The sequence below is a fragment of the Hemitrygon akajei genome, chromosome 2 (genome assembly GCF_048418815.1).
Source record: "Hemitrygon akajei chromosome 2, sHemAka1.3, whole genome shotgun sequence".
In the NCBI taxonomy this organism is placed as follows: Eukaryota; Metazoa; Chordata; class Chondrichthyes; order Myliobatiformes; family Dasyatidae; genus Hemitrygon; species Hemitrygon akajei.
The window spans coordinates 165,660,015-165,686,925 of NC_133125.1; the positions used below are offsets into that span (position 1 = coordinate 165,660,015).

The 26,911-nt window shown below is 43.9% G+C and overlaps 1 protein-coding gene across 3 annotated transcripts in view; it reads left to right on the forward strand.

The window, feature by feature from the left end:
* csnk2b (casein kinase 2, beta polypeptide) overlaps positions 1 to 26,122 on the forward strand; it is a 62,951-nt gene extending 36,829 nt beyond the window's left edge. For all 3 annotated transcript variants that reach the window (XM_073031633.1, XM_073031629.1, XM_073031642.1), the window contains 4 exons: positions 1,877 to 1,992; positions 10,744 to 10,819; positions 15,904 to 16,093; positions 24,884 to 26,122. In XM_073031633.1, coding sequence (XP_072887734.1) covers positions 1,877 to 1,992; positions 10,744 to 10,819; positions 15,904 to 16,093; positions 24,884 to 24,974 — 473 coding nt within the window. In that variant the 3' untranslated portion in view covers positions 24,975 to 26,122. The remainder of the gene's footprint in view (positions 1 to 1,876; positions 1,993 to 10,743; positions 10,820 to 15,903; positions 16,094 to 24,883) is intronic.
* The last annotated feature ends 789 nt before the right edge of the window (positions 26,123 to 26,911 follow it).

Here is a 26,911-nt window from a genome sequence, read left to right on the forward strand (position 1 = left end):
ACACCCACACAATAAAATAAAGTATTTCTTTGTTGCTGTGCAGCTGGAATAAAGCCAGACAAGAAAATGAATGGTGCTGTTTGTTGTACTGCAGTTAATTAATTAAATACATGTGACTTCAATTTTCATTCTATTCCATTCTACAATTTTCATTGTGGAATTTTCAGTCCAAAAAAAAAATTCCTACTCGGAGCAATAGTTGGTCCGCGTAGATGTATATTTAACAAACAATTAGAAAGAAAGTTGCCTTCCTCCTCCCTTCCTCTACAGATTCAAGACTCTTTATTGAAAGTGAGTTTTCTTTGTCACATGTGCATTGAAGCATACAGCTGTCACGGTAGCGTAGCAGTTAGCAGGATGCTATTGCAGCTCAGGACATTGGGTTTCAGAGTCCAATTCGAGCGCCATCTGAAAGGTCTTTGCACGTCCTCCCTGGGTTTCCGCTGGGTGCTCTAGTTTCCTCCCACAGTCCAAAAATGTGCCAACTAGTAGGCTATTTGGCCATTGTAAATTGTCCTGTGATTGGTCTAGGGTTAAATAAGTGGTTGGGCCAGAAGGGCCTGTTCTGCACTAATCTCTCAATAAAATTAAAATTAGTGCATTATTCACATTAGCAGCCAACACAGTCAGTGGATGTGGTGGGAAAATCCTGGATACGCAGCCAGCGTAACAAGTAACTAACTCACTAACCTGTACGTCTTCGGAATGTGGAAGGAAACTGGAGCTCCTGGAGGAAACACACAGTCACGAGGAGAAGATACAATCTTTAAGACAGTGATGGGAATTGAAGCTCACTGACACTGTAATAATGTTACCTACCATGCTGCCCTGGTTGAGATGCTGCTCCGCACAATGAGTTTTTACAGCAGATTTTTGCTCCAGGCTCCAGTATGTTAAGTCAGTTGTCTTGTGATGTTCAAATATGATTTCTCAGTCATGCCATCATCCCTAGCATCTGGCCTGTGCTTTGCAGGCTTAAGAACAACACTTCAACCCAATGCTTGTGCCTTGTGCTGAAATGAACTGTCAGCACAAGCGATGTGTGCGAGCTCAACTTCAGTACTGAAGAGAAGTTAGATAGCTACACGGAAGGCAGATCGATGGGAATAGGTAGTTTAAATGGTTTCGGCATGGACTATGTGGGCCGAAGGGCCTGTTACTGTACTGTGCTTCTCACTCCATGTCTGCCCAGTTTGGTCAGTGTAGGGTGAGGATGGTGGGACTAGTCAGAATAATAGTTGGTACAGGCTAGATGGACCCAAAGGTCTGCTTCTGTGCTGTAGTACTCTTGACAAACTTTCAGATTCAGTTTATTGTCATTTATAAACCACAAATACAATGCAGTTAAAAAATGAGACAACGTTCTCTGGAATGATATCATGAAAAAGCACAAAACAGACCACACAATGTTTGGTAATCCTCAATCCAGATTCCGGAGAGGCTGCTGCGTATCGATATCGCACTACCATCTTACACATTCCCCAGAAAGGAACTACAAACCCATCAGACAAACCTAAAGCTACAAGACCTACACAAAACCACATAGTTACATATAGTTATAGTTAACATATAGTTTCAACAGTGCAGACAGTACCATAATTAATAAAAGACTAACTGACAAAGACTACATAATTATAACACATAGTTTCAACAGTGCAAAGCAATACCGTATTCTGATAAAGAGCAGTCCATGGCACGGTTTAAAAGAAAGTCTCAAAGTCCTGACAGCCCATCTTGTATGTTAATGTAGCCTACTGATTGGTTCAGTGAGGTTCTCCATACCTTTGCCAAAGCAGGCAGGTAATAGAGCTGTCTGCCAAGGAGGACCACTGTGTCAATGTGAGGTGCCTAATGTTTCCTGCATTCTCCTGAGCAGATGAGGAGCTGGAGGATAATCCAAACCAGAGTGACCTGATTGAGCAGGCTGCTGAGATGCTGTACGGACTAATCCACGCCCGCTACATCCTCACCAACCGAGGGATTGCACAAATGGTACGTCTGGCTGTGGACATCTTGCAGGGTTTGGTTGGGAGGCGGGAGCAGTGCTCGGAACCTGTGACTTGAAATATTGTCTCTGCGTTGGGAAAGAATCCTGACTCTCCTACCAGCTCAGGTGAATGCACGCAGTTTCTTTGTTTAGGGGTGGTATTTAATTGGGCAATGCGGGCCAGAGGAGCAGTAACTGGCAAAGAGGAGAAGCAATATCTGCACCACATCTCCAAGACAGAAGGAGCAGCAGTTTGGGAGGTTACACTGAAAGGCGACAAAGAACCCAAGCAGAAGAGGTGCTTTGCTTTGAGCTACCTTTGAGGGATGGCAGGACAGACACGATGGATTGAGTTGCCTAATTCTGCTCCTCTGTCTTATGGTCTTGTGTACGGCAGTTCAGAACGGGAGTCAAGTATAGTACGGGAAGAGTGCAGGGAAGCTTTGATTCATGGGACAGAGTTACAGGGAGAGGTTGGGCAGATTGGGACTGTTTTCAGTGGAGTGTAGGAGAATAGGGGGTGTTTCTATAGACATGTCACAAGGGCATTGTGTGAATGTAGTCATTCCCCCCCCCCCCCCCTCACTGTTAAGGAAATTGATAATTAAAAGGTATAGGTTTTGGGTGAGAAAAAAGATATTTAATCAGAAGTTGAAAGGCAACTTCTTACCACTCAATGGTCGATATGTGGAATGAGCTGCTAGAGGAATTGCTTGAGCCAGCTGCAATAATGACTTTTAATAGATGGTTGGGATGGGTTACATGGGGTAAGTCATATTTAGAAGGTTACAGGCTAAATGCTGGCAAATGGAACTAGCTTGGATGAAGCATCTTGGTTGCTGTGGACCATTTGGGCTGAAGGGCCTGTTTCCATGCTCTCTGACTCCTGACAGCCAATCCTTCCAGAGCACCCTACTTGTTTTATAGGTATGAATGCTATGCCTGAAGTTGAAGAGAGAAAATTTAACATTAATGGAAATCCTTTTAGCAAAGTACTGTCCATGTATATCTAAGGGTGTCAAATGTTTTGCTAAAATTCCAATCACGATTGCATGCAACCTTCCTTGGCTAATTATGTCCAATATTTTCATTTTCCTTTGAAGAATCTTTTTCGGACACTGTTGCTTGCTACTGCTTGGTCTGTACAGACTGGCATCTTTGAGCATCTACTCACCAACCCAATCCCTGATCAGCTGTCTGAGTTTTGTGTTACCTGAACCTCCTTGCAATCTGTAAGGTTAATAACTTCTCCACAATACCCACCCATGCAGATATTTGTGACTGAAAAGGCAATAGTCTCTTCCCCACCCCTCCCACTTCAAAGTAAATTTATTACAGAAGTATGCAAACCATTCGTAATCTTGAGATTCATAATCCTGCAGACAGCCACAAAACAAAGAAACGCATTAGAATCCACAAAAAGCCCGCCCAACTAATAGCTAAGCAGGAAATTTAATTAAAACTCACAGCTGAACTTTATATGCAGTAAATTTGCATCGACAGCTTCCTCAAACACATACACAGTTATCTGTATCTTTGTGCCATGTGTTTACAGCTGTCGTGCGGGCTGTTCACAAGAAAGCCTACACAAGTTCACATGGCCCAAAGCTTATGCCTTGCTGGGATGGGACTCACAGAACCAGAACTTTTTTTAAATAAAAGAATTAAAAAGTGCATTAAATGAAGCACTAACAACTGAAAATACAACTGCTGAAGAGGAAAGGTATTCGGAGCATAAACCTTGAAGTTAAAGCTTGCAGATTAGGGCTTGAGTAATATTGCTTGGGATTGGTTCATTTGTGTTAAGAATGCCAGCTATGTTTTTCATTTACTCATCAGTCATTTTCTACCAGGGAGTTGCTTGATGTCAGCAGTGGCAAATAAAAGCTGAATGAAACAGACAATTATGTTGTGTTAGTTAAAGGTTACCTTATTTGTCTTATGCATAACAAAACACAGTGAAGTTTATTGATTGCGCCAATGACCAACACACTTGGGATGTGCTATGTCAACCTTCCAGTGTCGCCATGGCTCCGGCATCAACATAACATGCCCACGACTTACTAACCGTAACCCATGCATCTTTGGAATGTAGAAGGAAACAGGAACACCCAGAGGAAACACATCTGGTTATGGGGAGAATGTACAAACTGCTTATAAACAGTGGTGGGAATTAAACCCTGATCTTGCAGCTGGCACTGGAAAGCATTATGCTAACCACTGTGCTGCTGAGTTTTAGTAATAAATCTGAGTAGTATTCTTAAAATATCTGTCAACACCAACTAGTGGACAGCTTTGACATCTGTAATAGAGCTTACATCGTAATGCTTGGGAATGTTTTTGAGAGCTTGTGCACGGAATCCAAACGCATTAGCAAAATTTATTTTCCTGCAGGTAAGGTTTATTGGTGATTACTGGTAGCTCTGTGGTCACGGAATGGCATCCCCTGCACCAAGTGCATTGGGGCAGAGTCCAGTACACACACTGACAGAAAGAGAGAGAGAGAGACACACACACACACACACGCGCGCACACACGCACACACACGCACACACGCACACACGCGCACACACACACACACACACACACACACGAAAATTGGCCAGGTTATTGGCTTAAGTATTTAATCCCAGCAAGCGCAAGGTGATGTATTTTGTGAAGTTGTACAGATGTGGAACATGTGCAGTAACTAAGAAATGCTGATGGGCATAGGTTCTCTGAAAGTAATGCGGGTTAACAAACCGTGTAGAAACTGGTGGCATGCCGGCCTTCATAGATCATGGCATAGGATATAAAAGTTGGTACGTGATAGAGTGGTTTTGAAGGCGTAAGGCCATCATTATTGGGTGTTTGAGTTGCTGATGATCTGGTGGGGATCTATAAGATGTGAGGTACAGACAGACTGGACAGCCAGAGACTTGTTCAAATGGCGAAATGGCTAATACAGGGAGCTTAATTTTAAGGTGATTCGATGAAAATATAGGAGGAATGTCAGGCAGGTTTTTTACTGCTGGATGTAGTATCCAGGAGGGTTGTATCTGCTGGATGTTGTATCGTGAGGGTTTTAACTAATTTGCAAGGGGGGTGAGACCCGGAGCGATAGAGCAGTGAAAGAAGTGCATGGAGTAAAGCCAGATCTAACATATAGAGAGGCTTTGAGGAAAGAGAAGCAAAATAAAGGGTGTAAAGGTAGTAAGGTAGAAGGGTTAAAGTGTGTACTTCAATGCAAGAAGCATCAGGAACAAAGGTGATGAACTGAGAGCTTGGATACATACATGGTATTATGATGTAGTGCCCATTACAGAGACTTGTCTGGCACCAAGGCAGGAATGGATTCTCAATATTCTTGGATTTCAGTGCTTTAAAAGGGATAGAGAGAGGTGAAAAGGGGAGGAGGGGTGGCATTACTGGTCAGGGATTCTATTGCAGCTACAGAAAGGGTGGGTAATGTAGCAGAATCTTCTTTTGAGTCAGGAACAGGAAGGGAGCAGTTACTCTATTGGGGGTATAAGAACATAAGAGATAGGAGCAGGAGTAGGCCAATCGGCCCTCAAGCCTGCTCCGCCATTCAACAAGATCATGGCTGATCCAATCTTAACTCTAGTTTTCACCGAATCCCACAAGGCAACAGTGCCAACCAACAGGGCACCATGCCGCCCATTTTATTTTATTATTCATCCCGCCCAAACCCATGTGATCACCCAGGGAAAAAAAACCCGGGGAAAAAATCTGGAAAATTCCTCTCCGACCCATCCAGGCTATCGAAAACTGGTCTAGGAGATCACATGGCTGATCTAAACCTAGCCTCATGTCCACTTACCTGCTCGCTCACCGTATCCCCTAATGCCATTTTTATCCAGGAAAATGTCTATCTCCGTTTTGAATTTATTGAGTGTAGTAGGTTCCACAGCTCTCTGGGGCAGCAAATTCCACAGCCCCACTACCCTCTGAGTGAAGAAATTTCTCCGCATCTCAGTCCTGGAACGGCATCCCCTTATTTTAAGATTATGCCCCCTCATCCTAGTTTCACCCATCATTGGGAACATTCTCCCCGCATCCACCCGATCAAGCCCCTTCACAATCTTATATGTTTCAGTAAGATCGTCTCTCATTCTTCGGAACTCCAATGAGTAGAGTCCCAATCTACTCAACCTCTCATCATACATCAACCCACCCATATATTCTATAGGTCCTCTGACGATGGTGTCTGAAAAGAGGATGCTGTCCAAGTTGCATGCCATCTTGGACAATGACTCCCATCCATTCCATAATGTACTGGTTAGGCACAGGAGTACATTCAGCCAGAGACTCATTCCACCGAGATGTAACACTGAGCGTCATAGGAAGTCATTCTTATATTTGGCCATCAAACTTTACAACTCCTCCCTCGGAGTGTCAGATACCCTGAGCCAATAGGCTGGTCTTGGACTTATTTCCACTTGGCATGATTAACTTATTATTATTTAATTATTTATGGTTTTATATTGCTATATTTCTTCACTATTCTTGGTTGGTGCGGCTGTAACGAAACCCAATTTCCCTCGGGATCAATAAAGTATGTCTTTCTCTGGTAGCAGCAGAGATATCGAGGAGCAAATTGGGAGGCAGATTTTGGAATGGTGCAAAAATAACAGAGTTGTTATCATGAGTGACTTTAACTTCCCTAATATTGATTGGCACCTGATTAGTTCCAAGGGTTTGGATGGGGCAGAGTTTAAGTGTGTCCAGGGCAGATTCCTGTCACAGTATGTTAACAGGCCGACTAGGGGGAATGCCATACTAGATCTAGTATTAGGTAACGAACCGGGTCAGGTCACAGATCTGTCAGTGGGTGAGCATCTGGGGGACAGTGACCACCGCTCCCTGGCCTTTAGCATTATCATGGAAAAGGATAGAATCAGAGAGGACAGGAAAATTTTTAATTGGGGAAGGGCAAATTATGAGGCTATAAGGCTAGAACTTGTGGGTGTGAATTGGGATGATGTTTTTGCAGGGAAATGTACTATGGAAATGTGGTCGATGTTCAGGGATATCTTGCAGGATATTAAGGATAAATTTGTCCCGGTGAGGAAGATAAAGAATGGTAGGGTGAAGGAACCATGGGTGACAAGTGAAGTGGAATATCTAGTCAGGTGGAAGAAGACAGCATACATGAGGTTTAGGAAGCAAGGATCAGATGGGTAGCAGGGTAGCAAGAAAGGAGCTTAAGAAGGGGCTGAGAAGAGCAAGAAGGGGGCATGAGAAGGCCTTAGCGAGTAGGGTAAAGGAAAACCCCCAAGGCATTCTTCAGTTATGTGAAGAAAAAAAGGATGACAGGAGTGAAGGTAGGTCCAATTAGAGATAAAGGTGGGAAAATGTGCCTGGAGGCTGTGGAAGTGAGCGAGTTCCTCAATGAATACTTCCCTTCAGTATTCACCAATGAGAGGGAATTTGATGACGGTGAGGACAATATGAGTGAGGTTGATGTTCTGGAGCATGTTGATATTAAGGGAGAGGAGGTGTTGGAGTTGTTAAAATACATTGGGACGGATAAGTCCCTGGGGCCTGACGGAATATTCCCCAGGCTGCTCCACGAGGCGAGGGAAGAGATTGCTGAACCTCTGGCTAGGATCTTTATGTCCTCATCCACGGGAATGGTACCGGAGGATTGAAGGGAGGCGAATGTTGTCCCCTTGTTTAAAAAAGGTAGTAGGGATAGTCCAGGTAATTATAGACCAGTGAGCCTTACGTCTGTGGTGAGACAGCTGTTGGAAAAGATTCTTAGAGATAGGACCTATGGGCATTTAGAGAATCATGGTCTGATCATGGACAGTCAGCATGGCTTTGTGAAGGGCAGATCGTGCCTAACAAGCCTGATAGAGTTCTTTGAGGAGGTGACCAGGCATATAGATGAGGGTAGTGCAGTGGATGTGATCTACATGGATTTTAGTAAGGCATTTGATAAGGTTCCACACGGCAGACTTATTCAGAAAGTCAGAAGGCATGGGATCCAGGAAAGTTTGGCCAGGTAGATTCAGAATTGACTTGCCTGCAGAAGGCAGAGGGTTGTGGTGGAGGGAGTACATTCAGATTGGAGGGTTGTGACTAGTGGTGTCCCACAAGGATCTGTTCTGGGACCTCTACTTTTTGTGATTTTTACTAACGACCTGGATGTGAGGGTAGAAGGGTGGGTTGGCGTTTGCAGACAACACAAAGGTTGGTGGTGTTGTAGATAGTTTAGAGGATTGTCAAAGACTGCAGAGAGACATTGATAGGATGCAGAAGTGGCAGATGTAGTTCAACCCAGAGAAGTGTGAGGTGGTACACTTTGGAAGGACAAACTTCAAGGCAGAGTACAAAGTAAATGGCAGGATACTTGGGAGTGTGGAGGAGCAGAAGGATCTGGGGTACATGTCCAGAGATCCCTGAAAGTTGCCTCACAGGTAGATCGGGTAGTTAAGAAAGCTTATGGGGTATTAGCTTTCATAAGTCGAAGGATAGAGTTTAAGAGACGCAATGTAATGATGCAGCTCTATAAAACTCTACTTAGGCCACACTTGGAGTACTGTGTCCAGTTCTGGTTGCCTCACTATGGGAAGGATGTGGAAGCATGGGAAAGGATACAGAAGAGATTTACCAGGATGCTGCCTGGTTTAGAGAGTATGGATTATGATCAGAGATTAAGGGAGCTAGGGCTTTACTCTTTGGAGAGAAGGAGGATGAGAGGAGACGTGATAGAGATGTACAAGATATTAGGAGGAATAGATAGGGTGGACAGCCAGCACCTCTTCCCCAGGGCACCACTGCTCAGTACAAGAGGACATGGCTTTATGGTAAGGAGAGGGAAGTTCAAGGGGGATATTAGAGGAAGGTTTTTCACTCAGAGACTGGTGCGTGGAATGCGCTGCCTGAGTCAGTAGTGGAGGCAGATACACTAGTGAAATTTAAGAGACTGCAAGACAGGTATATGGAGGAATTTAAAATGGTGGGGGGGGTTATATGGGAGGCAGAGTTTGAGGGTTGGCACAACATTGTGGGCCGAAGGGCTATGTTCTATGTATGGAGTGCACTGCCAGGGTGGTGGTCGAGGGAGACCTATGCGACTCTTAGTTGGGCGCATGGTTGATAACAAAATTGAGGACTATGTAGGAAGGAAGGGGTAGGGTGATATTAGAGTAAGTTACACCATCGTGGGCCAAAAGGCCTATACTGTTCTGTTATATATAAGACCATAGGAAATAGGAGCAGGAGTAGGCCATCTGGCCACGGACTCATCTCTACCTTTTCTCCCCCCAATTTATTTATTTATTAATTTTTTAGAAAATTACAAAGAATAAATGTAATGATAAAATAGTAAGAAAGAGAAAAAATAATATTAACCCTCCCCCCCTTCCCTTAACCCTTATCTAAAGAAAGAAAAAAAAGAAGAGAAAGATTGCCTGGATATCAGAGGATCCCCACATGCCCCATGGAGTTCAAAATAATTTTAATTTTTACTTTTACTTTCCCCAATTACTTTATAATTTTCTCTTCAAAGGACCTATGTATTTAATCCTATCTTTTGTAGATATGGGAGCCAAATTTTCAAAAATATATCATATTCATTTCTTAGATTGTATGTAATTTTTTCAAGTGGAATACAACTATATATTTCATTATTCCAACGATCCATAGTTAAATATAAATCAGATTTCCGAGTAACTGCGATAACTTTTTTGGCTACTGCCAATGCAATTTTTATAATTTTTTTCTGATACTTATTCAATTTAAGTTTCGGTATTGTCCCTTCAATGTCTGCTAATTAAAGACTCATCTCTACCTACCTGCTTTTTCTCCATAACCCTTAATTCCTCTACTATGCAAAAATCTGCCCAACCTTGTCTTAAATGTATTTACTGAGGTAGCCTCCACTACTTCATTGGGCAGAGAATTCCACATATTCACTACTTTCTGGGAAAAGCAGTTCCTCCTCATCTCCGTCCTAAATCTACTCTCCCGAATCTGGTGGCTATGTCCCCTAGTTCTAGTCTCACCTACCAGTGGAAACAACTTTCCTGCCTCTATCTTATCTATCCCTTTCATAATTTTATTTTTCTATAAGATCTCCTCTTATTCTTCTGAATTCCAGCGAGTGCAGTCCCAGGCAACTCAGTCTCTCCTCATAGTCTAACCCATTTTTCTCTGGAATCAAGCTGGTGAACCTCCTCTGCACTGGCTCCAAAGTCAGTATATCCTTCCTCAGTAAGGCCAGATCTGCGCGCAGTACTCCAGGTGCAGCCTCACCAGTACACTGTACAGTTGCAGCATAACCTCCCTGCTCTTAAATTCAATCCCTCTAGCAATGAAGGCCAACATTCCATTTGCCACCTTCATAGCCTGCTGTACCTGCAAATCAACCCTTTTGTGATTCATACACAAACACTCCCAAGTTCTTCTGCACAGAGGCATGCTGCAGTTTTTAACTATTTAAATACAATCTGCTCTTTTACTTTTCCTTCCAAAGTGGATAACCTTGAATTTACCAGCACTGTACTCCATCAAAACCAAGTGGACTGAGATAGGATAACTGCAGGAGTCTGTTCAGCTCCTCAAGCCTCATCAAGCATTGAATAGCATTGCTGCTAAGAATTGCCTCTGTTGTTGTACTATGTCTTAATACCCTTGTTAAACAAAACACTATTGATTGGAAAGGTTGTAATTGACCTGGACTCGGGTCATATTTTCTATCACTGGGATGTGTTTGTTGCTGTGTATAATTGAACTCTGTTTGTTTTCAGCTGGAGAAGTACCAGCAAGGAGATTTTGGCTACTGCCCTCGAGTGTACTGCGAGAACCAGCCCATGCTTCCCATTGGTAAGTACAGAAAGAACGTTCTTCATGGACAGGTGAGGCCCACGTTGTGAGCTGGGAGGCTATGTTCATGGTAATTGGTCTGCGTAGGAATTTTCTGTAATGCAAAGTGCTGCCGTCCGCTGTGTGCCAAGAAACCCTAGTTTGGGGTGGGGAAGGGAGGATATTTTATAAAAGTTTCAAGATTTATTCTCAAATTTTTGTGCAGGAATTTGTTATTTTCCAATATTCAAAGCTGTAACGTGGGGTGGTTTCTCAGCCCAAAAGAACAGTAGCCAAAACTATCATGTTTTGAAACAATGATGCTGTCAAATAATACAGCATGGAAACTGTCCTTCAGCCCCTATGGTGCCTGCTGACCCAGTGTCCTATTCAGTTTCTGTGTTCAGCCTATAACCCTCCAAGCCCCTCCCCTCCACATACCTATGCAAATATCTCTAAAAAGTTGCAATTACATCTGCCAGTATTACTTCCAAAAAAAAAGTTACCTCTCAGGTCCCTTAAATCCCTCCCGTCTCATACCTGTGCCCTCGGGCTTTTTTCCTGGGACAAAGATATGACTGTCTGCCTTATCTATACACCTCATGATTTTATGAACTTATGAGGTCACCTCTCATTCTCCTGCGCTCCAAGGAATAAAGACCCAGCATGGCCCACTTCTCCCTGTCACTCAGGTCCTCTAAACCAGCCAACGTCTTTGTAAATTTCTTCTGCACCCTCTTCAGCTTGACCATGTATGACTATGTATATTATCCACCTACAATGTTCAACTATGGTAATCTAGTCAACAGCAGTAAGACCAGAAAGCAAGCAGAGGGCTGTCGTCAGTTATAAGGAGAAGGAATGCAGGAGAGTGGGGTTGAGGGGCAAAACAAATCAGCCGTGATCGAATGGCATTGCAGACTCAATCGGCTGAATATCTTACACTGCTCCTAGGTCTTATGGCCTTAACATAATGGGTCAAAGGGCTTGTTCCTGCGCTGTACTGTTCTTTAACCTGTGTAGTTTAAAGACTGCTTTGGCAGTGAGAGATTGTGTTATCCCTCACACCCATTGTGTTCCTGGGTGCCATGTTATCTTGAGATTCCTGAGCCCAGGTTAGAAGCAAATCTGGTTTGTCAAGTAGGATAGGAAAGTCACAGGTTATGTGGTGAAAATGATTGCTGGATGGTTGAGTCTGATGTAGGTCACTTTGACTCTGCTGTCTCCTTCTGAAAGATGATGGACTTATCCCCGTGTTGTCACACAAGGGTATTGTTCAGTATCAGATTTGTATCACTGCCACCTGACATCCCATGAGCCTCTGCATCCAATATACGCTCCGCAACTTCTGCCATCTTCATCAGCATCCTGCTACCATCTTTACCTCCCCTCCTCTGCACCCCCCCTCAAATTATGCTTTCCACAGGCATTGCTCTCTCTGTGATTCCCTTGTCCGTTCGTCCCTCCCCTCTCATCTCCCTCCTGACACATATCAATGCAAGTGACAGGAGTGCTACTCCAGCTGAGGCAACACCTCCCCTGTGAATCTGTTGGGCCTGATGCGGCCTCTGTATTGATGAGACCCAGTGTAACTGGGGGGCTGCTTTGTCAAGCACCTCTGCTCTATTTGCCAAAGGTGGATTTCCTGTTGGCCAACCATTTTAATTTTTATCCCTAGTCATATTCAGCTACGAGCAGCACTTCATATTCTGTCTAGGTAGCCTCCAACCTGTAGGTATGAGCATCAATTTCTTCCAGTATTTTTTTTTTCTCCTCTCCCTTCCCTCTCCTACTCTCCACTCAGACACCTCTTATCTGTCCTCTTCTCCTCAGCTGCCTTGATGTTCTTCCTCCTCCCCTTTTCCTCATGGTCCATTCAGCTCTCCTATCATATTTCTCCTTCTGCAGCCCTTTATGTTACCCATTCATCTGGCTTCACCTATCACCTCCTATCCCTCCTCCAACTTTTTATTCTGAGGTGTTCCTTTCCAGCCCTGAAGGGGCTCGGCCTGAATTGTTGAACTGTTCATTCATTTCCATTGATGCTCTCTGACCTGCTGAGTTCCTCTGGCATTTTGTGTGTGTTATCACTAGCCTATGTCATAAAATTTGTTTTGTGGCAGTAGTAAATCACAATGCTTAAAAATACTGCAAGGTTCAATAAATATGAAAAAGATAATGCAAACAGAATAAAATAGTGAGGTTTGATCTATGGGCCACTTGGATGATGAAGGGGGAGAAGCTGTTCCTAAAACTTTGATAAAGGATGTATTATCTGGCCTGTTGAGTCCATACTGGTCCTCTGCAGAGCAGTGAACTCCACAAACAACCAATGCTGTTCTCTCATGCAGGTCTTCAGTAAGACAGCATCTACTGCACAAGTTGGCAGCTTGGACTCAAAAGGTTGCAAACGGGAGGAGTGTGCAGTTAACTTTTTTTTAGTGCTCTCTTCAGCACACTGATTGTGCTGCTTGCTCAGTCCTCCTTGGTGTTGGGAGGTTGACATTGATGCAATGAACTCCCTGCAGTCTGACCTCTTGGGGGCAGAGGTGATGTACCATAAGACATAGGAGCAGAATTAGGCCATTTGGCCCATCAAGGCTTATTCACTCTCAACCCCATTCTCCCATCACCTGGTAGCCATTGATTGCCCTTACTAACCAGGAGCTTATCAAGCTCCTCTTTAAATATCTAATGACTTTGGCTCTATAATAATCTGTGGCAGTAAATTCCACAGGTTCACGATCCTCTGGCTAAAGCCTCATGAACTGCCTTGAGAACATAAAGTGTTGAATGGCACAAAACTTCTTACAGCTGAATGAAGGCAAGTCTGAAGTTGTCCTATTTGGCCCCTCTGACTCCATCAAAGTGATTACCAACAGTCTTGGTAACCTGTCCACCCTTGTCAAACCCCATGTCAAATCCCTCGGAGTGATATTTGATTCCACATTTAAGTTTGACAAGCAAGTTAATGCAGTACTAAAAGCCAGTTTTTTCCAGCTTCAGACTATTGCCGAAATCAAGCAGTTTCTCTCTTTCAAAGATCTCGAGAAAGTCATCCACGCCCTTATATCTTCCGGCGTGGACTACTCCAACTCTCTGGATTAGTCAGTCGTCCCTGACCCGTCTGCAACTGGTCCAGAATGCCGCAGCTAGGCTCCTGACAGGTGCCCGGAAGAGGGACCATATTACTCCTATCCTGGCCTCCCTCCACTGGCTGCCAGTACGGTTCAGATTCTTCTGTTTCCTTATAAAGCCCTAAATGGGCTGCCCCGCCTTACATCACAGACCTTCTAACCCCTTATTCTACTTCCAGGTCCCTCAGGTTGGCTGACTTGGGGCTCCTGGCTGTCCCACGATCTAAATTTAAGCTCGAGGTGACCGCGCCTTTGCTATTGTAGCCCCTAGACTGTGGAACAGCATTCCCCTCCCTATCAGATTGGCCTCCTCCATCGACTCTTTTAAATCCAGGCTCAAATCTTACTTTTATTCACTAGTGTTTGAATCCTCCTGATGTGGCTGATTTTTGGCTTGTTCCTGGGCCCTTGTGTTTCTTCTGTGCCTAAACTGTTTGCCTTGTTGGTTATGTCTTGTGTTTCTTGTATTTGTGATTTTAGCTATCTGCTCTGATCTGTACAGCACTTTGGTCAACGAGGGTTGTTTTTAAATGTGATCTAAATAAACTTGACTAAAGAAATTCCTCACTTCTGTTCTAGAGGAATTAGTTTGTATTCAGAGTCTGTGTCCTCTGGTCCTAACTCCCCCACTATTGGAAACATCCTCTGTGCCTTCTCTCTATCAAGGCCTTTCAATCAGATCCCCTCATTCTTAAAGCCCAGAGGCACCAATTGCCTACAGTATGTTAACCCCTTTATTTTAGGATAATTCTCGTAAACCTCGTGTGGATCCTCTCCAGCACATCCTTTATTAGAAATGGGCCAAAAATTCATCATACTCCAAATGTGGTCTGACCAATGCCTTATAAAGCCTCAGCTTTTTTTTTTGATCGGGGTTGAACATGGATGTTGCATCCTAGCTATCTACATCAATGCAAGCCATGGCAGTATGACAGGGAGAGCAAGTGGATGCCATGCTTTTTGACTCCCAGCGTAGGTCTCCAAGAGACAGTAAACCCTGTCACCCATAGTGGGCTGTATCAGAAACTATGAGCCGGAGTACAGAGAGGAAAGGGAGGGAGTGGGATGATATCACGTAATGACAACAACCTTTCCCTCAATGTCAACAAAACACAAGAGCTTTGACTTCAGGGTGGGGAGGGGTGCAATGCCAATGCTTCTGTCCACATAAACGATGTTGCGATTGAGAGGGTAAAGAGCTGCAAGTTCCGAGGAGTAAGCATCACCAATACCCTGTCATGTTGACGTCTAGGCCCAGATGCTGCCTGACTTGCTGAGTTCCTCCGAATCAGAATCTGGTTTAGTATCACTGGCATATGCCATGAAGTTTGTTAACTTTGTGGTAGCAGTACGCGGCAATACATAACAGGGGGAAAAGAAACTGAATTACAGTAAGTATGTATGATAGTTAAAGGAATGGTGCAAAAACAGAAATAAAAGTGGAGAGGTAGTGTTCATGGGTTCAGTGTCCATTCAGAACTTGGACGGCAGAGGAGAAGAAACTGTTCCTGAATCACTGAGTGTGTGTTCCTTTTTCCTGATGGTAGAAATAAGACGGCATGTCCTGGGTGACGCTGGTCCTTAATGATGGATGCTGCTGTTTTTTTCAGGCATTGCTTCTTGAAGATGTCCTGGAACTACAGAGGCTAGTGTTCATCTGTGGAAATTTACGAGTGCTTTAGATGACGTACCAAACCCCCTCAAACTCCTAATGGAAAAATAGGCACTCTCTTTCCTCCTTTATAGATTAGATCCTCAGAGATATTGGTACCCAGGAACTTGAAATTGCTCACTCTTTCCACTTCAGATCTCCAGCATTTTGTGTGTATTGCAAATGATTAGCTGTTCGAAAGGCTCGCCACAGATCAGATGATGACTAGGTTTATGATGAATGATTTTAAGATGTCAGTAAGTTATTTTTGGCTGCTCAGTATTTGGTTCCTAATTGCTCAGTCTTCCCACCACCAGGTTTGTCTGACATCCCCGGTGAGGCCATGGTGAAGCTGTACTGCCCCAAGTGCATGGACGTGTACACGCCAAAGTCCTCACGGCACCATCACACGGATGGCGCATACTTCGGCACGGGCTTCCCCCACATGCTGTTCATGGTCCACCCAGAGTACAGACCCAAGAGGCCAGCGAACCAGTTTGTTCCAAGGTAAGGGTGGATGATTGTGACCGATGTTCCCTTTAATTTGTAATGACTGGTATACACAAAAAACTTGTGCAATTTTTGCCCAGTGACAACATTTGTGCACTGAATAATTTCTTCAATAAAAACGGTATAGATAAACCAGTTCTAAGATCTGCAGAGAAATCTTCGTCATGCCATCTGCATCAGAAACTGGAAAAGGAAATGTGATTGTGTATGATCGAGAAATATACTTAACATATCAGTATGGTAGAGGGTGAAAACCTTTTGTGTGCAGTTTAAATTCCTTTGTGCAGTAGTAGCAAAATGTGTGTGTTTGCGCACCTTAGAGCGAACATTGGTGGTGACTGTGCTCCAGTTGGCAATTGAAGAGACACAAGAGACTGGAATCTGGAGCCCCTCACACAAAATTGGAAGACCTCAGCAATTCAGGGCGGCACTGAACCTCTACCCAGTGGGTCAGGCAGCATCTGTGGAAAGAAATATTGCCTCAGGACTAGCACCACCAGGTTCAAAAGCAGTTGCTACCCCTCAACCATTAGGCTTTTGAGCAAAAGGGGATAACTGCACTCATTCAGGGACTCTCACCTTATTGTTTCATGCTTGTTATTTATTGCTATTTATTTGTTATCTGCATTTGCACATTGGCAATTCGTGGTGTTTACTGTTTACAGTTACTGTTCTGTAGATTTGCTAAGTATACGCACAGAAAAAGAATCTGCGGGTTGAATATGGTGACATTATGTACGCTGATAATAAATTTTACCTTGAACATTGGTGTCTCTATATCAAATGGCAGTGATACAGCCAGTCAGAATGCTCTCCACCATACATCTGTAGAAATTTGTTTTGAGTCAGAAATTTGAGTATAACCTTTCGTATCTGCTTTTTCCAGCCATAGATCTCGCATGAATGCATACTTCACAGCTATTGTTTTGCTGGTGTCAGTGCCATTCCAGTGTAACGCCTGACTTGCTCAGAAGTCCTGCAGGTCTTTGATTAGTTAAAGGAGAGCTATAGGTCATTCTTCTTTCTTCCCCCTCTCTCTCCGGCAAGCACTTGATTCTGAGCTTTTGGCACAGTCACTTTTAGAATCAGTTTATTATCACTGACATATCTCTCAACATTTGTTTCCTGGTAGCAGTACAAAGAATAAAATTGCTATAAATTACAACAGGAAGTATACACCAAAAAAACAGTGAGGTAGTAGTGTTCATGGACCGTTCAGAAATCTGATGGCAGAGGGGAGAAGCTGTTCTGAAAACGAGTGTGGGTCTTCAGTCCCTCCTCTCTGTAGTAATGAGATGAGGGCACGTCCTGGATGGTGTGTGTCCCCAGTGATGAATCCCTCCATTGATGATGCCTAATTCACTGAGTTCCTCCAGCATTTTGTGCATGGCTCCAGATTCAAACATCTGCAAGTTACGTTGGTAGTTGGCTGCTGTGAACTTCAGCACTGGTTGGGTTAGCAAGCAGAAATAAAATATAGGCTGGAGGAAATGGGTTGCAGAAGAAATTTTTCACTAGCTATTAAGCTTTCTGCCTAGCCTTTGAATCCTATTCTGTGCAGTGGGCTCATGGTTGTAGCTGTCCTTCAGCTAATCAAAGACCAAATCAGGCCCACCACTGGAATGCAGTGACACCAGCAAAACCTTTCCTTCCAGTTTCAGTAGCTGTGGCTGGAAAAGGCAGGTTGGACAAGTTATACATGAATTTCTGGCATTTTTAGAATGCTCAAAATAGATTTCTACAGATATATAGTGGAGAGGATTCTGACTACCGTAGTTGTATAACTGCCGTTTGGTATGGATAAGGCAGCATCTGTCAGGGGAAACAGGCAGCAGGTGTATCTGGTCCAAATGAAGAGTCTTGAGCCAAAATGTTGACCCTGGTGTGCTGCCTTTGTGATTGCATCAGTATGTTGGGCCCAGGACAGATCCTCTGGGATGTTGACATACAGAAACTTGAAGCTGCTCAGTCTTTCCTCTGCCGACCACTCGATGATGTACCCCTGACCTCCCCTTCCAAAAGTCCACAATCAATGTGTTGCTCTTATTGATGTTGAGTGCAAGGTTACTGTTGCAACAGCACTCAACCGGCAGACGTACCTCACTCCTGAACACCACCTCTTTGCCCAAAGTTATTTGGGATAGCTGATTCCACGATTACTGTTGTAAGTGGGGAAGATCCAGTTATGGAGATGGAAATTCCATAATGAGAAGATGGGACTTTTTTACAGTTGGTGGAGGAGCTGAACACTATGGGTTCCTTTACGGGACTAACTAAATACATAAGCGCAGTACAGGAAAGGGCCCCTTGCACCAGAGTGCCTTGTGACAAGCAAGGTGTCAACTTAAACTAATCCCTGTCTGCATATGATCCATATCCTTCCATTCCCTGAATGTTCATCAGCTTGTATAAAAGGCTCTGGTATCTGCAAAGGAAGTAAAGAATGCAAGGATATGTTGCTTGAGTGAGTTGGTAAGTATTAGCATGTACCAAGTCAATAGCATAGGGCTAATTGGCCAAGGTTTTCTATGCCAGATTAAAAGGTCCTCCCTGTGTGGCAGGAGAGGTGGTGCAGTTAGTATGGCTGTTGCCTCACACTGCCAGCAACTTGGGTTCAACTGAAAGACATTGTGGGTTGTTAGATTAACGGGCTGCTGTCAGTTGTCCCTCGTTCATGATAATGAGAGAGGGTATAAAACAGGATTAGTGTAAATGGTCAGCACAGACAGTGGGCTGAATGGCCTGTTTCTATCCTGTGTGGCTTTCTGCCTTGCGCACTACCATTTTGGAACATGTTGCAGCTTTTGGTCTCCCCAAATATTATTCTCCTCGCTCACCCGCCCCCCCCGTTAACTCTTGGCAAACTCTGGGACAAACTGCAACGAAACAACACCCCAGTGTGATGTCACGGCTTGATACTTCACCCCACTGCCTGAGACTGTTGACTGATTCCAAAGCAGACTGAGTGTGTCCTCTTTGTTTCTACAAGCGCCGTGCCATGTGTGAAATGAGTTTGAGACTGTTAAATCCAGTGAATACTGGTCTGGAGCAAGAAACTAGTGTTGCCGTGGGACAGTGGAAACTGCTCCTTTAAAGACTAGTCTGAAGTAGCCTTACAGTATGATCATGGGTTCTGTAACCCTACCCCCCTGCCTCCCCCAATTCAGTGCTGGATACTGAGCACGTAGGAGAGAGCCGGCAGGTGTGTGTTCATCAGTTATGAGCCATAGCATCAAAGTCCAAAGTAAATTCATTATCAAAGTTACGTATATAGTCTGACACCTTGAGATTCATTTTCTTGCAGGCATTTACAGGAAAATAAAGAAATGCTGTATAATTTATGAAAGCTATAAGTAACAAAGAGGGTCAATGTGCAAAATAAGTCAAATCATACAAATATAAAAATATAAATAAAATTTATTCAGTTGTAGAATCCCTGAACGTGAGCTTATAGGTTGTGGAGTCAGTCCAGCCTTGAGGTGAGTGAAGTTATTCACACCTGTTTAGGACCTGATGGTTGTAGGGTAATGAACTGCTCCTGGACCTGGTGTTTTGGGACCCAAGGCTTCTGTACCTCCTGCCCAGTGCTAGTAGGAGCGAGTAGGGCATTCCATCAGGGCCCTTGTGCTCTCTTGTGGCAGCAGTCCTTGTCATTGTGCTCAGTGATGAGGCTTGTTCTAGAATGGACTGGGCTGTTTCCACCACTTTCTGTAGACTTTTCTGTTCCTGGGCACTGGAGTTTCCACACCAGTCCATGATGCAAAATGTTGTACAGACTTCCCTCATAAAATGCTTTCTTATTGTTTGGCAGATTTTCACTGCATCTTCTTGAAGCCGGGATCATGTCGTGCAGTTCTTGGGGTGGAAAATAGCATTCAGGGTGGAGATCAGCCTAAGGCAGCACACATCAAGCATTACTTGCTCCTCCCGAGAAGGCCAGCATTCCAACAGTACTTGGTCATTGAGCACTCCAGCTCACAAACAGGCCCTTCAACCCATCTAATCCATGCCAGCCTGTTCTGCTTAATCCCATCTACTTGCACCTGGACCAAAACCCTCCATACCCCTCTCACACTCATACCATTCTCTAGGTGAAGAAGTCCCCTCTCTGTTTCCCCTTAAATATTTTCCCCATTTAATTTAAACCTGTGACCTCTAATTGCTTTCTCACCCAACCAGAAGGGAAAAACCTGAATGGGTTCACCCTATCTATACCCCTCATTATCGTGTACACCTCCAAAAGATCTCCCCTCATTCTCCTATGCTCCAGTGAATGAAGACCTAACCTATTTACGGCAAGTGTATGGTCATGCACTTTGGTAGAAGAAATAAATTAAATGGAGAGAAAATTCAAAACTTCAAGATGCAAAGGGACTGGGGTCCTTTGTGTAGGATTCCCTACAGTTAATTTGCAGATTGAGTGGGTGATGAGGAAGGCAAATGCAATGTTAGCATTCATTTCGAGAGGACTAGAATATAAAAGCAACAATGTAATGCTGAGGATTTAAGGCACTGGTGAGCAGTTTTGGGCCCCTTAGATAGGTGTGCTGACACTGGAGAGGGTTCACAGGAGGTTCACAAGAATGATTCCAGGAATGAAAAGGTTACTGGGCAGTATTCACTGGAATTCAGAAGAATAGGGGGTGGGGGTGGAATCTCATTGAAACCTATTAAGTATTGAAAGGCCTTGATAGAGTGGATGTGGAGAGGATGCTTCCATTGGTAGGGGAGTCTAGGACCAGAGGAAATAGCCTCAGAATACAGGGCTGTCCTTTTAGAGCAGAGATGAAGAAGAATTTCTTTAGCCAGTGAGTGGTGAATGTGAAATTCATTGCCACAACGAAGGTGGAGGCCAAATCGTTGAGTATATTTAAGGCAGAGTTTGCTAGATTTTTGATTAGTCAGGGCATGAAGGGTTATGGGTAGAAAGCAGGAGATTGGGGCTAAGAGGGAAATGGATCAGCTATAATAAAATGGCGGAGCAGACGTGCTGGACCAACTGGCCTAATTCTACTCCTATATCTTATGGTCTATTCGGTCTCTCCCTATAACTCAGACCCTCGTCTTAGCAACATCCTTGTTGTTTTTCTCTGCACTCTTTCATTCTTACTTGCATCCTTCCTATATGTAGGTAACCAGAACTGCACATGATACTGTAAAGCCGGCCTCACCAATGTCTTGTACGATTTTAACATGATGCCCAACTGCTATACTTGATGCCCTGATTTACGAAAGCAAGTGTGCAGACAGCTTTCTTGTTTTGTGTTATTATTTCATCCCTAAACAAACTAACTATTAGTGATCTTGCAAATGCCATACTGCAGCAATTTTGCACAGGCAGTCTTCAAGATCCACCCGTCAAGAAGGGAGCAATGCAGAAGAAAAGAAATTATAAGCCAATTAGCCTGATGCCAGTGGTTGAGAAGATATTGGAGTCCATTGTTAAAGATGTAGTTTTGAAGTACCCGGAGGTACATTATAAAATAGGCCATAGTCAGCATGGTTTCCTGAGGTGAAAATTTTGTTGACAAATTTGTTGGAACTCTTTGAAGAAATAACAAGCAGGACAGCCAAAGAGTTGTTAGATGTTGTGTGCCTGGATTTTAAGAAGGCCTTTGAAAGGTGCTGTACATGAGTCTCCTTAACAAAACCCACGCTATTATAGGCAAGGTTCTAGCCTGGATAAATCTGTGGCTGATTGGCAGGAGGCAAAAAATGGAAATACGGAGAGTTTTCTGGTTGGCTGCCAGTGACTAGCGGTGTTCGGCAGGAGTCTGAGTTGGAACCATATGTCAATTACATCCAGAGACTCATTCCACCGAGATGCAACACTGAGCGTCATAGGAAGTCATTCCTGCCTGCCGCCATCAAACTTTACAACTCCTCCCTCGGAGTGTCAGACACACTGAGCCAATAGGCTGGTCCTGGACTTATTTCCACTTGGCATAATTTACTTATTATTTATTTATTTCTGGTTTTATATTGCTATATTTCAACTCTATTCTTGGTAGATGCAACTGTAACGAAACCCAATTTCCCTCGGGATCAGTAAAGTTTGTCTGTCCATCTTGATGGCTTTGTGGTAACATTTGCAGATGACACAAATATATTTGGAGGGGCAGGCAGTTTTAAGGAAGTAGAGAGGTTACAGAAGTATTTAAGACAGATTAGAAGAATGGGCCAAGAAGTGGCAGATGGAATACAGTGTTGGGAAGTGTATGGTCATGCACTTTGGAAGAAATAAAAGGGTAGACTATTTTCTAAATGGAAATAAAATTCAGAAAAACTGAGCTGCAAAGGGATTGGGGAGTCCTTGTGCAGGATTTCCTAAATATTAATTTGCAAATTGAGTCAGTGTTGAGGAAGGCAAATGCATTGAGCTAGAACAAGGTAAAATTACAAAGCAGAATGAAGTGTAAAAGCTAGCTACAAAGAAAATGCAGTGCAAGAAAACAAAAAGCAAAATCATAAGGTGGATTGAGGCCAAGAGTCCATCAAAAGGTCCAGTTAACAGTCTGACAGCAGTGGGATAAAAGCTAATCTTGAGCCTTGTAACGCATGTTTGACTTAACAGAAGTGTCTAAAATAATGAGAAGCATAAATAGGTGTAGATAGTCCCCTTCCCCAATCCCTGCTCTGAGTGGAAATGTCAAATACGATGAGGCATTTCTTTAAAGTGAAAGGGGAAGTTTAGAGGAGATTGTGATATGTTTTTTATTATACAAGGCTCTTGGGTACCTGGAACACACTGTCAGGGGAGATGGTGGAAGCAGCTACAAAAGCAATGTTTAAGAGGCAATTAGATCAAGCCAGGAATTGAAGAATACACAGTTTAGACTGGGATCTTGGCCCGAGACAGTACACTGTGGGTGTGGCTGATTCTCTGCAGTACAAATTCAAAGTGGCTGGGTCAGGTTTCAAGAGGAGCTTGTGGATGTGCAAACTGTTTAGAAGGCAATTGAGAAAGTTTAGCTGAAAGTTGTGGTCTGAAGGAGATTGGAATGTGCAAGGCTCCCCACCCCAATTCCAACAACTTTCTGCAGAGCTCTGAGAGTGCCCTGTCTGGCTGCATCAAAGTAAATTTATTTTCAAAGGACATGTATGTCACCATATACAGCCCTGGGATTTATTTTCTTGTGGGCATTCACAGTAAATACAAGAAACAATAAAATCAACAAAAAGACTGCACACACCAGGAAAAAGATAGAACCAATGTTGCAAAAGACAACAAACTGCAAGTACAAAAGGAAAACTAATAATAAATAGTCAAGTAGTAAGTATTGAGAACATGAGATGAAAAGTGAGTCCGTAGTTTGTGAGAACAGTTCGGTGATGGGTTTGTGTGGTACAGAAGCCACAAGGCATTGGACTTCAAGTCCCTACCAAGGATCAAAAGAACCAGCGAGAAGATCACTGGTGTCTCCCTCCTCCCTCCTGGTAACATCAACCTGGAACATTGTAGACAAAGAGCCCATTGTCGAGGATTCATCCCACAATCTCTTTGAGCCACGACCAAAAGCAAGGAGGTGCAGGAGCATCAGGACTGGGGCAGCCAGGCTGAATAACCTCTTCTTCCCTCGAGCTGTGAGACTAATGAATACCCTGCCACCAAGGTCTTGTCACCAGGAGTTTATTGGCTACCTCTACTACACAATACATGCATTTTTAATTGTATTTTATTAACTTGTGGTAATATTGTTTCATGTGCAGTGTGTGATATGTTTATGTGTGCACTGTGGTCCAGAGAGACATTATTTCATACAGTTTATATATTTTAAACATACATAAAATAGGATGACAGTAAATTAACTTGAATCCAAGGATTTATCAGAGAATTGCCCAGCTCAAAGAGCAAGGAAATTCTGCTTTACAAAACATTTTATGGCTTTTCTGGACACCAGCTTTTGAGACACGAGAGATTCTATACATGCTGGAGTAACTAGCATGCGCGCACACACAGTGCTGGAGGAACTGAGCAGGCCAGCGTCTATGAGGGACATAGGACAGTGTTTTAACCATCAACTGTTTACTTTCTGTCATGGCTGCTACCTGACCAACTGAATTCCTGCAGCATTTCCTGTGTATTACATAGGCTTTTGACAGTTGGCGGTGATTTACTGGAATGACAGGAACGAGCTACAATGCAAATCAACCACAGCAGCTGTGTGTGTGGGAGGTGTGCAGTGGGGCGTGAGTACGGCACTGGGATTAATCTGGGAGTTTCTCTGCCTCTGGAGTGGTGCAGTAGATTACAAGCTTTTTGTCTCCTCTTCTCCACACCCTCCCCCCAGAACTCCAGGTGAAAAGGTAGATATTTTGCCCAAATACTCTGTCCCTAATTTAAAGTGCTCTGTGCCCTGATCACTGATCCTCTGTCTGAAACCACCACTCCTCTCTCCATTCTTGCGGCCTGCAATATGCTGACAGATCTATGGTGAGCAGCCCAGAGGGGGAGTGTGGAAGACAAGCTAACAATCTGCTTGTAGTGGAGAAAGTTGTGGGGAAATGTTTGAGAAGGTTGAAGGATCTTTGAGAGAGTGTGATGAGGCAGTTCTGTTCCCACTGACAGAAATGAGAAGAGTTTTTTTCTATATGAAATGCCATGTGTTGTGTTCTGACTGTGCCAGCTAAAGAAAGGGTGAATAATAGTTTTCATAGCTGAGAGGAGGTCAAGAATAACTAGACCCTCACACAAGCATGCCTCCCCCTTGCTCCCTTTTTATCCTTTGGTCCAAGCCTCCAACCCCTTTGTGAATTTTAACTCTTGCCCTCTTTTCCCACTGCCAGGCTTTATGGCTTCAAGATCCACCCCATGGCTTACCAACTCCAGCTCCAAGCTGCAAGCAACTTCAAGAGCCCTGTCAAGACCATCCGCTAGAGAGACGGGCAACCCCTCCAGGCGACCACATTTAACAACGTGACCGCAGACAAAAGAAATGCCGCAAGGCTGTAGACGGTGTTCACTTTAACAAAAAGAAACAGTTTTTCCCACCCTCCTGTCCCTCCATCCTCCCTCCACGTTCTCCCCCCCCCCCCCCCCCCCCGACCATCCCCTCTTAAACAACATTATTTTGTTGTCCAGGGTTTCCACTTGTGTGCCCTGCATGAACTGAAGTTGGTGCCAATGGATTTCTTTCAGTGGAAAAAAATACTTAAAATGTCTCATCAACAAAAAGCGTGTGTGTGTGTGCGTGTTGGCCAGAGTGATTTATTCTCAGTTTAGACCTGTACATCCATTCAGCCAGCAGTCGTGGATGGCTTTGAGTGACCTCCATGCTCGTGTTTCGGTTTCCCAAAGCAGACTTTGTCGCTGGGCTTCCCACCAGTGTGTGACAGAAGGGTTAGGGGTCCTGGGCTGGGGCTGGATGCTGTTAGTACCCACCCTCCACTTCAACGTTGATTCTCCTGTGCCTGGAGAGAATCTGTTTCATCGTTCCTGTCTCTGTGTGGAGATTGTAATTACAGTCCTGGTGTGGAGACAGTAATTTGGAGTGAAAAGTCAGTCGAATATCGATCAATGATCTACAATGTACCATTGAACTGCCATTTTCTAACAACTGACTGGTACTTATAGACCAAGTGATGAGATGGTTCAGGGGAATGGTGTTGGGAGTTCAGAGGCCATAAAATTTTATGATCTCTGGACACCTATGTTTTAACAGCATCAGGTTCCTTGATTTCCCTCCACCCCTGGACCCTCTCTGTATAGTCCATAAAATGTAGCATGTTTGTGTGGAAACTCATGTTGAAGAGATCTGTATCCCCATGAGGTAATCCTGTATTGCCCAGGCATGGAACTTTATTGATCACCTTGCCCAGCGCGAAAACTTTGGCTTCCTTTCTCCCTCTTTGCCCACCCACCCCTGTCTACTCCAGGTAAGTTAAGGTCATTCACTGTATTGTATGTATTGTATAAAGAATATTGACTTGGTGAAAGCTGCCTGTGTTTTTTTTTAAAGAACATGTTTAATTGGTTTAGGGATTGTTACTAATGTTTATTTCTGAATAAACTCATACTTGATCGAAGAGGCGACAGATTTGAGTCTACCGATTCTGTTGGCAAAGGGTATGCCAAATCAGATGCTGTTGAACAGGGAGGAGTGTGGCGTTTACAAGGAATTAGATTCTCTCTTCTTCCCCCCCCCCCCCCCCCCACCTCTTAGAGGTTATTTTGCACAGTTTGGAACCTGAAGAACTGGTGGAAGAAACATACATTGGGGTTGTACAAGGTTGGAATAAGCCAACAAGTAGATATGAAGAAGATCCTGTTTTCAATTGAGATGCTGAGTGCCCATTTGCAGCTTGTCCATCAGAGAACCTTCCACTGCAGGGTGGAATCATACTGATTAGACTTCTTTGTCCTATGTACATCAAAACATAGAGAAATACATTGTTTAATTGAAGGTATCCCACTCATCTTGTCACAGTTTGGTGCCAAAATGGCATGTCCACAATGTTTAGCAGAACAGCATGCTGGGCAAATATCTACTTTATCTATTACATTTACTGCTGCCACAAAAAAACTCATGACATGTGAGTGATGATGAACCTGATTCTGATCTGGGTCTGTATGGTGGACTGAGAGTGGAAAGAGGGAAGGGAGAAGGGAATCATGGTTGGGGGGAAGGAGAGGGGAGGGAGCAGGAAGCACCAGAGACATTCTGTGGTGATCAATAAACCACTATTTGGAATCAAATAATCTTGCCTGTTGTCTCAGAACTGGTGTGTCTACTTCTGTGGATTCACCCCCCCCCCCCCCCACCACCCAGCACTCCTGTGCCACATTCCACATCCCTCTTGCAGTGCTCCACTCTC